The sequence below is a fragment of the Equus przewalskii genome, chromosome 16 (assembly GCF_037783145.1).
Source record: "Equus przewalskii isolate Varuska chromosome 16, EquPr2, whole genome shotgun sequence".
In the NCBI taxonomy this organism is placed as follows: Eukaryota; Metazoa; Chordata; class Mammalia; order Perissodactyla; family Equidae; genus Equus; species Equus przewalskii.
In genome coordinates this window covers 11,682,003-11,694,566 of record NC_091846.1, presented here as the reverse complement: position 1 = coordinate 11,694,566, position 12,564 = coordinate 11,682,003, and the positions used below count along the sequence as shown (strand labels likewise).

Here is a 12,564-nt window from a genome sequence, read left to right as displayed (position 1 = left end):
AAAGAATTTCATGATATCAAAGGTTAAATTCTCATTCAGCTTGAAAATATAGTGGCTTTGTCATTGCCATTCACAAATTTTCTCCTGTTTAAAAATAGTAAATCAACCTTTCCTTAACAAAAAACAATAATCCTTTCCAACCTGGCCACCTTGGTGATCAAACCATCCTCTTCTTCTATCTGGGGAAAACTCATCTGAGGGGGGTTGAGGGAGTGGGGAATCATTCCCTGGTTTAACTTCTTATACATTCCACCAAAACATCTATTTAACACTAATAATCTCCATAAAGGCAAGAACTAAGTCAGTCTTCTCCACTGTAAAACAAGAGCCTAGTACAGTGCCTGACACAGAGTAGGTACCCAATATATATTGAGCTTATGAATGAATAATATGTAACAGGTACTATGATACAAATATAAGTAAAACAATCCAAGCCCTCCATGAGGGCTTACAATTTAGGAGGAGGCAGATACAGATTTGATTAAAGTATTTCCTTCAAAAAACATTAGTCTTTCACTGACGAATGTGTAACTAATTTTCACACTACAAATTAAATTATAACAACTGCCTCCTAATGAAAGAAGTATGAGTAAGTTAAAGGTCAGGAATAAATTCTACCTTAGATTTAAACAGTCAATTTTAACCACAAAAGTGTTTTCACATTAAACAACACATTCTCTACCATCATCCCAAGTATTATTAACCTCAATTTATAGATGCAAAAATTAAGGTTAAGCAAGATTAAGCAATTTAACCAAATTTCACTTATATCAAGATGGACTTGATACATTTCTTTCAGTCCAAAAAAATTACTTTGTGCTGTCTACCTAAAACTTGTGATTAAAAAGAGCTAGTAAAAAAATAATGACATTACCAAGAAGTAATCCGTGTAGGAAATCTTTTGAATTGCCACCATGTACTTTTTGGTTTTGATAGTTTTACCTTTATTCCTGAGTTCTCAAGTTACAACAAATTCTATTTTAAAAAATAATCTACAAACCACAGTGCCTTCTTCAGTCCTATATAAGTGAGAATCACTATCTACAAAGAACAAACTTGAATGTGTCCATATGCATGACAACAACAAGACACAAGAAAAAAAGAGAGAGAAGTGGGGTTATTACTACCTCAGTATCCTACCACTATTTTCGCTTCTAATTCTCTACAAAGAAGATAAATGAATAACGGCTACTATATGTACAAGTCCAAAAAGGTGGAGAATAATTTTAACATTGTATTCATTTTATCCTACTACAAGACAATTAAGTTCTAGAAGGTAATTTTACGTGTAATTGTATAGGTTTGAGGTAGAAAAATAAGATGACTTATAAGGGAATAAAACAGAAAAAGAAGCAATTCTTAATGACTTCTTGGCTAACCCTCAAATAAGGAAAGGGACAAGAAAACAGGGAGAGATAAGAAAATAATGGACAAAGTACTGGAAATACACAATTGAAAGTGTGTTCAGACCATTCTCCTAATCCTGATAAAGATATAAGAGGCAAGTATGAGTGGGGGGGTTCTATTTCTGGACGTAAGAACTAAGAACAAGAAATTAATATAAGGTATAAGTGATAAAGAAATGTTTTTACCTTGATTTATCTGGGATTGCTAAAAGTTCCCTGGTCCTTTTACCTTTAACTTTTATTATACATGTTTTCAGACATAGACAAAAGTTGAGAGAATAGTATACTGAACCTAATAACCTAGCTCCAATATATAATCTTGAACTGCTTTTCTATTACCCAATAAAATATTTATTTCTCCAATCCTATAAAAGATATCAACATGGAATAGCATTGTTTTCTTATTTTTATGCCAGAAAAAGGCATCAGAAAAAGGGAAGTGTTTCCCTAAAAAACATCTGGCGTAGGAATATCAATTTAAATAAATGACCACCAGGAGGAGCTCATCTAGTGTATCTAATGGGTCATGGAGACCGTTATTCAGAGGCACTCCAAGCATAAGAAAAGGGAAGGCTGGTAATTAATCACAGAATGCTTAAGTCAGGGTCTACACATTTCAAGTGCCATTAAGTCAATAATGAAAAAAAACTCAATCCACTCAATCTAACCAATTTACTCCAGCCAATACCCAAGACTAGCAAAACTTGCAGAAACCAATGTTTAGAATTTTCTGCCAATCTTGGAGCTATTAATTAAGGTAGATTACACAATTTGATTCTCCAGCTTCTCAAAATTTACCCTCCAAAACAATTTCTTTACAAATCAAACATATTTCTAAATCATCACATGCTTAGAATTACTTAAGGCCACAAGCCAGAAACAAAAACTGGCATTTGCCAAGGTACTGTTTTATAAAGCATATTACTTTTCAAAGCACATCTTTTCATGATGTATTTTATATACTGACAACTTTTTGTATAGTACAAGAAAAATTCTTCCTCAACGCTTCAGGAAAATCAAATACATAAGTAATTATAAAAGGCTTGCTTTCTCACTTTTTTCCAGAAAATTTACATCCTTTATATGTTTGGAGGTGGGTGAGAGTGAAAAGCAGGTGGAGAGAGAACTGCTACACTATTCCAGAGGCCAACACTAACAGTGTTCTAGATTTGTTCCAGGAGGCACCATTCACATGGAACACAATGTGAGCGGTGCCATCTAAAGCTGGGCAACTCAAGAGAACTGTAGAGAGAAAATGCAACCTACAATAAGCTTCTATGTGAACCTATCAGCTAAAATACATTTTTCCTGAAAATAAATACAAGATACTCAATCATAAATAAGTAGATTTGGGATACTGAAAGGGCTCATTTCATTCCAACTCTTCCCCTTTCTCAGAAAAGGCAGATTCACATGGAGTCTACCCCAGGGATAGTAAGATAGGCTACTTTGACAAAATTCCTGCCATTCATACTTGCCTTTAATTTTTAGGTCTTGATATTAACTCATATCTTCTTCTTGTACAAACCAATTTAATCTCCAAAAAGCTGTAAGCAACTTATCTGAATAATGGAAAGTTCCATATGTTTTATCTAATTATATTTAACTCTATTTCTTACATTAGAAAGAAAATATATATCTTGATAACCAAAATAAAAGCTGTTTTAGTTCCTAGGCAAGTGGAAAGAAGCAAATGAATGAACAAACAAGGTGAGAGCTAAACTTCCAGAAAATTAACCAAGAATAATTTTAAATAAGAAGGAGAAACAAAATACATTACTTAATGACTAAAACAACATAAAATTTAAAAGTGTGTACTAATTGCAGAAATTTTGCTTCTAGAAGTCTTTAAAATTTTGTCTACTCCTTCTGACAACCAATTACAAGGAAGACTTACATTGGTGATATATGGTTCAATAGCTTGAGCTGTCCTCTTCAGTAAAGCCTTTGCCAAATCATATGCTTGCTTGTTCAAATTCTGAAAAACATAAACAATATCCATGTTATATATCTCTATGAAAAACAAAATATTACCTGCGTTCAAAAAGCTACTCTTGAGTAAATGAATGGAAAAACTGTCTGAGATTCAATTAGAATAAGAGAGAGAAGGCAAAGTGTCACTTTTCTTCTCTTAAGAGTAACTGGTCTACTGGATCATAAGATCCCTTTCAAGCAAGGATAATTATATTCTCTTCATATCTCATTCATAGCATAAGGTAAACCACATAGAAAGATCAATAAATGTTTATTCAATAGAAGAGGATATACTTAGTCACTCTAAATCTAGTCTCAAAATCAAATCAATTCAGCTGAGAACAAATATAGGCTGTTTCACTCCAGGTCCAGAACAACCAAAACATAAGAGGATGAACCGGGTTCTAGCATGGGCAGGAATGGAGGCCCACAGGTGAGGAAAGACAAGAGTCTGGGGCAGCTGTGGGAAAGCAGATTTACTCAAGCACATCTCAGAGCACAGGTTAAGTCCAGGGATGCAACAAGAAACATACCCAATAGCAAACTATGAAAAGAAAAGGGTACAAGAAAAATATTTTAAGAAAATGTGTTTCTAAGAGATTGTGATGAAGACAGAAGGAATCACAACCAAAGATCTAAAATGGAATCACTACTCCAGTTTAAACATATTACAGAGAACAGGAATACTGTACAGATCCTGAAACTCACATTCAGCATATTTTTAGATGTACCTGCACTGATGCTTGTACTGTATTATTTCAGTCATTTCTAACTGCTGTTTTAGTATTTTACTATAAATATGCTAAAGCTTATTTACTCATTCTCCTATTCATAGATATTAAATATGTCTTGTATACGCCTTCTCGTGCATATAAAAATAACTTTCTGTAAATTCTTTGTCATTTTTCAAATGGGCTGTTTTGTCTTGTTCTTATTTATTTGTAGAGTTTCTCTACAAATTCTATACACTAAACCTGTGTCAATTATATGCATAACATCTCAATCTATACTTGTCTTTTCACAATGTTTATGGTGTCTTAGAGCATACAGAAGTTTTTAATTTTAAGGTAATCAAACACATCAATCTTTTCCCATTTGGCTTCTGCTCTCTATATCTTTCTTAAGAAATTCTTTTCCACATTAAGGTTAAGATGTTGTTTTATATTAGCAAATAAAATTTTAAAGGTTCGCTTTTCAGATTTAGATCTTTATTCTACCTCTAGTTTATTTTTATGTATGGTGTAGAATAAGAATGCAATGTTATTTTCCATTCGGATATTCAATTGTCCTAAAACCATTCATTAAATAGTCCATTATTCCCTCCAACGCCCTGTAATACGCACATTTTCAAATTTCTATATAACCATGCATCCATTGGTAAATTCTCATTACTTTCATATGTCCCTTTGTCTATTACTACATAATTATAGTCAAAGGGACTTATGGAAACAATGTCTTTCACCAGGTAAGGTACGTCTCCACTTTCTTATTCTTCAAAATTGTTTGGCCATTATCAGCCATTTGCACTTCAATGTGAATTTTAGAATCAGTATGCCTTAGACACACACACACACATATTCATAGTTACCATTTTGACTGGATTATCTATTAGCATGCAGAGAACTGACCCCATTATGATACTGAGTTTCCCATCCCATAAACACAACAAATCATGCAACATATTTAAGTCTTTTTCACTTTTCAGTCAACTGTAATGATTTTCAACACAAAGGTCGTGCACATTTTGCTGAAATTTCTAAGTAGCTCAAGGGTATGTTAAAGCTACAAATGACAATCTTTTGAAATTATACAGATTTTTATATATTGATCTTATATTTAGCAATCTTGTTGAATTTTCTTACTTGTTGTGGAAAGTCAGCTGTACACTGTTTTGTGTTTTCTGCACAGGCAGTCATAACATGTGCAAATAATTTCAGTTTTGTTTCTTCTCTCTAATTCTTTTATCTTTGTTTGTCTTGTTTTATTCCACTAACTTAAGACCTCAGTTAAAGGTGACTAGAAATAGCATACTTGCCTTTTTCCTAAGTAGAAGTGACATCTTTACAACATTCCTAACTTCAAAAAGAATGCTTCAGCATTTCACCATTAAGTAAAGAATGCTACTGTATCCTTATCAGTTTAAGGAAGTTTCCCTCTGTTTCGAACCTGCTAAGAGTTCTTATCATAAATTATACTGAATTTTATGAAATGGTCTTTTTTCTACATCTACTGATATTTTTCTCTTTGATCTTTTAATTTACACAAATATCTTAGTCTATTATTAACATTTTCTAATGTTAATCCATTTTTATATTCCGAAAATAAAGCCAATTTGCTCATTATCAATATTACTTTATACCACCCTGGATACTGCCTACTAATTTTTATATCGGTTTTATGTGACTGTATTTTAAATTAAATTAGCCTATAATTCTCCTTTCTTCCTGCTTTTGTCTAGTTTCCCTATGAGGATTACATTCCACTCATAACGTGAGTTGTGGAGCATTCCTCCCTTTTCTATAACCTGGAAAAGTCTGCTGAATATTAGGATTATATACCACTTAAATGATTAACAGAAATTTCCTGATGATGAGCTTAAGTTCTTTTGTGGTGGATTTGAGTTCTGCTGTTGTTGCTGTTATTATTGTTGCTACTGTTGTTTGGTAGGAAAGGTTTTGGTTTGTTTTATGAATATAGTTGTTAAAACCAATTAACTTTCTTTTATTGGTTAAAGTTATTCAAGATTTTTTCTCGAGACAAATTTGGCAAGTTATATTTTCTAGGAATTTGTTTTGTCTAATTCCAAATAAAACACTGTTCATGGAACTGTCCTGTAATCTTTTTAATGTCTGCTGTTCCCCATTTCATTCTAGAACTGTATATTGATACCATATCTCCCTTTTTCTGATTCAATTTGCCAAGGGTTTGCCTATTTAATACACTTTTCAAATTACCAACTTTGGGTTCTATGACACGCCACTGTGTGTTCCTTTTCTCTGATTTCTGTTCTTCACTGTTTTCTTCCTTGTATACTTTGTATATTCTGATGATGCTTTTATAACTTCTTGAATTGGACACTTAGCTATAAAGTTAGATTAAACACTTTAAGTTGCATCCCATAAGTATTAATACATATCATTTTAATTATCATTCATAAATATTTTTTAATTGCCACTATAATTTATTCTTTTGACAGATTAATTGATTATTACAAGTTTCCAATCCTCAATATTCTTACAAACTGTTGGGCTATCTGATTTATAATCACTGGGAAATATGTTAAAAAGGCCCACCAAATTGTGAGTTTCTTTCTCCTTATAATTCTTTCCATTTATACTTTATATATTTTGAGGTTATGCACATACAAGTTTAGATATCTTCCTGAGAACTAAACTTTTTATCATTGTATAAATCCCTTCTTTATCCAGTAAAGACTATTACATCTAATATTAACACAAGCTACTTCAGTTTTCTTTTGGTTAGTATGTGCCTGGCATGTCTTTTTCCATCCTTTCACTTTCAACCTTTTTGTGGCAGTATTTTTTTTTTTTTTAAAGATTTTTGTTTTTTTTTTTCCTTTTTCTCCCCAAAGCCCCCCCGGTACATAGTTGTGTATTCTTCGTTGTGGGTTCTTCTAGTTGTGGCATGTGGGACGCTGCCTCAGCGTGGTCTGACGAGCAGTGCCATGTCCACGCCCAGGATTCGAACCAACGAAACACTGGGCCGCCTGCAGCGGAGCGCGCGAACTTAACCACTCGGCCACGGGGCCAGCCCCAACCTTTTTGTGGCAGTATTTTTGATGTTATATCTTATTAACAATGACCAGTTGCATTGTTTTCAATCCAATATGACAATCTGTCTTAACTAGTAAATTTGGGCCACTTACATTTATTATAATTCTTCCTTTTATTGTAATCCTTAAAACTTTAACATGAATGCTTCATTTAAACTTCAAAAGTAATCAACAGCTCTATACTCCTGATCACCAGCAGAATCATATCACTTGTTTACTCTATTAAGCCATTCACTCTTATGTGTTATTTGTATGCAGTTAGGACCATTTTGTTAACACCTGCTTAATCACTGTAATTTTGTTACTGTTTTTGTTTTATATCTCAGTTCTTATGTAGAGCATTTCTTTGTTCACCCCTATTTCTTGTATCTCAGTACTTTTAAATTCAATTTCTATCATTCTAAAATACATAGTAGTTCTTTCAGGAAGGATGTACTGACAAGTAAATATTTAACATCTTAATTTCATTCAAACTGGATATGCAACTCTCTCTCTAGATATAAATATATGCAGTTATTTTACCTTAGCACTTTGGAAATACAGTTCCATTATCTTCTGGCATCTATCCTTGCTACTGAGAAGTCAGCAATCTGTTTAACCTTTATTTCTTGGTAAGAGCTATACTTTTTCCCTCTAGGTGCTTTATAGATTATTTCTGTTTTGGTATTCTACAATTTCTCCAGAATGTGCCTGGACTAGGATTTATTTTTATTTATTCTGCTCCTGACACTTTTGCTACCTAGTCCATAAATTCATGCTTTTTGTCAATTCTGGAATGTTTTAAGCCAAGTTTTAGTTAAATATGATCTCTTCTCCACTTTCTACTTGGTGTTCTGAAATCACTATTAAACATCTTGGAGTTTTTCATTCTATCTTTCACGTTTTAGTACCTTTTATGTTTTTTTAATCTCACTGTGTCTGTTTACTTTGCTCAGATCTATCTCACAGTTCTCTAAATACTCTTTATAACCCAGTAAAAATTTTAATTTCAAAGACCATTTTTCATTTCTACTTTTTTCCTAACCTTCTCTGCCTTTCACACATCTAGTTATCATGTTTTTAACTCTTCATATATTGTCTTTAATCCTTAAAAGTATTTACTTTATTATTTTTATCTAATAAATACATTACCTGAATTTTTAGGTCTAATCTAGCTATTTGTAGTGTCTAACTTTCAGCACTGATGCACTATTTTCTTTAAGAATTTGGAAATTTTGGATTATGAGGTCATTTGATTGGAGCATTATTTTTGTGAATGCAGTGTAGCTGTAAACTTAGATTATATCTTGCCAGAAAGGTCTTAAGCTTACACAGATCTTTATACTGGTGATTCTTGTGCCCCTCTCTTTAACCTAGACTCCTTGTGAATCACAGAACCATATTTCCAACTGCTTCCAGGAGAGTTAGTCATTTTCAAAGAAAACACACAAACATAAATAAACACACCTTGATTAACATCACCCAGGCAAGAAACACTGTCATCAACATATTGTCTCCAAATTAGCAGAGTCCTCCCTTTTAATTTCACCCACACACACACCACTAACACTGTCCTCTACTTAAGACCCTAATTGGTTGCAGCACCTCCCAGTATATAAAGTTATGTAATAGCATCTAAGTAGCTATTAACTCACTCTTCTAAAAATACCCTATACAAAACTGAGTTATTACAAATGAACTAAATCTATTATTTCTTTTTATTTAATTAGTGACTAATAAGCATGTTTTATTAAACACTAAACACAATTAATATCTATTAATATTAATTAATGAAAAAGACTCTCCAAAACTAAAGTTAAAGCAGGATACTGTATTTAGAACATAAGCACAAATTCTGGACCTTAACATTAACAGGCTTTAGGCATATTTCAATGTATACTGCTACTTACTTTATGGGCAGGTACTAGATTTACCAAAACTGTATCCAAAAGCTCCTGAGATACTGTATCACCTTCACAAATAATAGAACTCATGAGATCTACCATGTGCATATGAACTTTTTGATTGTGGCCATTGCTGAAATTCAAAATAGATATTTTATTTAAAGTATAGCTGAAATGTACAGGATTTAATCATAACATGGTACTGAAAAACATTATATCTTATAAGCAATGATACCAAAATATTAATTAAATCAAATCCTATATGTTCATTAAAAGCTTCTTTCTCTCTCAAATCTTAAGTAGTATCCAAAATGTGAATTACATTTCCTGGGTTACTGTTCCCTAATGTGAACCAGTTTCACAATTAAAAGTAATTAAATCAAATGCAACTTTAGTTTCTGTTAAATAGAGAAAATCAAATTGCTTTACTGAAGCTAATTCTAATAGATAATGTTAAAGAATACATAAAAAATTCAACTATTCACGTGAATTAAGGAGTAATAGGCAATTTAAATAAAAGGTAAAAATAATATAATCCAAAAAATATTTTTACATTGGCTATAGATTGCCTTATACCATTCTTGTATTATTCCTTAAAATACAAAATTGATTAAGTTCTATTCATTTTTAAAACATCTATAAAAATAACGTTAAGGAGTTAAGTTACAACTCTCAGCCTTCCAAACAAACACGGCTTATGTGGATTTATCTGTAAGTTAAAAATTCCTTATATTTAAAAAAACCTATATTCCTAGTAAAATAAACTTACTTTATAACTGAAAATAATGTTCTGTATAATTGGGTAAAAATTTCATTGCTATCTTCCAACTCGAAGCATATGTTGTATGACTTGACCCAAGCAATGTTCTGAAAATAAGAGGTAAAAAAGGTGAAAGGTACACACTTTAATTAGTCAAAACATACAAGCACAAAAACCAGTTTAAAATGTCATCTCAAGATATGCTTACCTCAAGTAAATAAAAATACCTATTGAATTGTGGGCTCTTTGTATCCTCTAGCCCCTTCAATTGCCTTGTTATAAACATAAATATATCCTTTAAAAGAGAAAGACAAATTATTGTTTACAATACGAATGCTAAATAAGAGTATCACTAAATGTCTAAAGCTAATTCAACATTCAAGCATTTCTATCATGATAAATTGTAAAGAACCAGGAATTTGGCTGGAACTTTTTTAAAGTACATCATCATATGAAAACACCAAATATCTTATTACCCTTCACAGGAAAACAGTAAATCATTTACCATGATCTTAAAGTAGAGAAAGAAAAACTTCACCTTACAGCAAGTTAAAAAAAGAGACCTGAAAACTGAGTAAATTAAAATTTATGCTATTCTTAGAATAAAAAAGGTTCCAATGACTAAAGAGCTGATCAGGTTTGATGGAACAGTACTACATATGGTAATTACATAGCAAGAACAGAGTTTAGAAAACTTAAAATTCCAAATTAAAATCACCAAGTGAAAGACAATAGATCACAGAAGCTTAGAAATTTTAAAAAGACCCTTAGAAGCTAATTATCAAAGCTCCTCTTAATCTATCTACATAACTTACTTTCGATTTTTTTACTACATCCCCCTTTGCACCTGGATAGAGATACATGTCACTTCAAGTCAAATTTTGGTGGAGATCACGTTTTTAAAAAGTTTGAAAAAGGTTAAAATTATAAAAGCTAATTCTGCAAAGGAAGCATGCTAACCAAGCAATAAAAATAAAAAAACAGTGTTTCCCTTCTAAGTATAAAACAAGAACAAGCATATTTTTTAAAAGGAAAAAATGCAATATGCAGATGACTGAGTAGCTTTTCAAGAAAAATACTATCAGAAGTACATCCTTCAAAAATGGTTACTTTGATAGGAATACTGTATAAAATATGTCCCCCATGAATGAACTCTTTCTGATTTGACTAAGAGAAAACTAACTGCCATATTGACTCTACCTGGAGATGGAAAGACAAGAGTCACTCATTTATAACCTCTGGAATAATCACTGACCTAAATATAAAGCCAGGTGTATAAAAGGGTTTTCTGATGACACGATAAACCAACAATGAAAAGGTGAGGATCAAAGTGTCACAATTTTCTATTATTACTACTGTAGACAAAGAAAAATACAAACTTGATACTAATCAAAATAGAATGAAAACTATTCCATGGATATTTTAAAAATACACTCAAAATGAATAACTCTTAAGTACTACCACAATAAAAGAAAAAAAGAAGCATTTAAAATAAGAACAAAAAAACTGACCAGAAAAAATAAGACACTAAATTTTCAGCTATGGAATAATCCAAAAAGACTCTAATCTCAGGTCTTCAATATTCTTCTCATAAACTGTCCCGTTATAAATAGAAGAGATCTGTAGCTATTCTTTTGAGAAGACTTTTCATTACCCCAAAGCCTTGATAGGTCATGAATTATGCAAATTGAGAAATCCACAACAGATAGAAGAAATTGTATAGCAGCACTCTTAAAAGTTAGACTTCCCTCTTCATGAGAATGCCAACAAGATACCTAGTGAGGAAGAGCCACAGCTCACAGTCAACCAAATACAATCACTCCTTAAACCAATTAAGTACCTCCAAATTAAATGTTCACAAGTTCAAATCAAGATATACACCTGGGTACGTAACTCCACAGACCAACTCACGTTATCTACTTTAAGTCTCTGACCGTTCTCAAATCTTACAATTCAGTTCCACTTTTAAATGACAAATATTGCCCCCTTCCTCCCCCATCCGAAGATTCTTTTACCAATGAAAATATAAAACAAGCACACCCAAACCAGTTTGGGTATTCCATAGTGGAAGTTTGGCAGACTTGATCAAATGAGCAGGTTCCTCACTGCAATTATCAAGAAGTAACTCCATGAGTTCAAGAACCATGTCTGGGTTGTTTTTCACTACTGTAAACTCAGTTTCTGGTACATAATTAAGATCAATATTTGTTAAATGAAATAAACCTAAATTGTGTGCCTTTTTTCACACTGGATATTGATAATTTTCCTATGGACTCATTCTCTAACCCATAGTTTCCACATTTTTTTATTGTTGGTTTTTCTAATTTTCTTCGTAAACTGCCTTATTCAATATCTTTTTGCACAGCTCTAATTATTTCATGCTTTCTACCAGCTGCGTCAATCATGCGATTCCTCTCCTTTTCTCACCTTCTAAAGCTTTTCCATTCATATGGCTTTACTCAGAACCACTGTAACCAAGTACTAAATGTCTTTTCTACCTTTCCATTAAAATTTTTTCCCCTGTATTTTCTTCAAAACAATTCACATCACAGTTTCCATTAAATGAAGTAGGATTCATGTATTATAAATTCAGGTTTATACTAGATACTGTCTTCTAAATAATGAACATGGCCTTCAACAAGGATTTTCAAAAGGGAAAAGGAAGTGTCCCCCAAGTGATATTGAAATAGAGCTAATGATGATATAATATAAAAAGTATAAAATACTGGGGCTGGCCCCGTGGCCGAG

General features: G+C 32.2%; 1 protein-coding gene across 16 annotated transcripts in view; it reads right to left on the bottom strand.

Moving 5' to 3' along the window:
• Positions 1 to 12,564, bottom strand: part of PDS5B (PDS5 cohesin associated factor B) — a 194,240-nt gene that overhangs the window by 109,846 nt on the left and 71,830 nt on the right. For all 16 annotated transcript variants that reach the window (XM_070577953.1, XM_070577957.1, XM_070577967.1 and 13 more), the window contains 4 exons: positions 10,025 to 10,111; positions 9,826 to 9,923; positions 9,063 to 9,189; positions 3,304 to 3,384 (listed from right to left, as the gene is read on the bottom strand). In XM_070577953.1, coding sequence (XP_070434054.1) covers positions 3,304 to 3,384; positions 9,063 to 9,189; positions 9,826 to 9,923; positions 10,025 to 10,111 — 393 coding nt within the window. The remainder of the gene's footprint in view (positions 1 to 3,303; positions 3,385 to 9,062; positions 9,190 to 9,825; positions 9,924 to 10,024; positions 10,112 to 12,564) is intronic.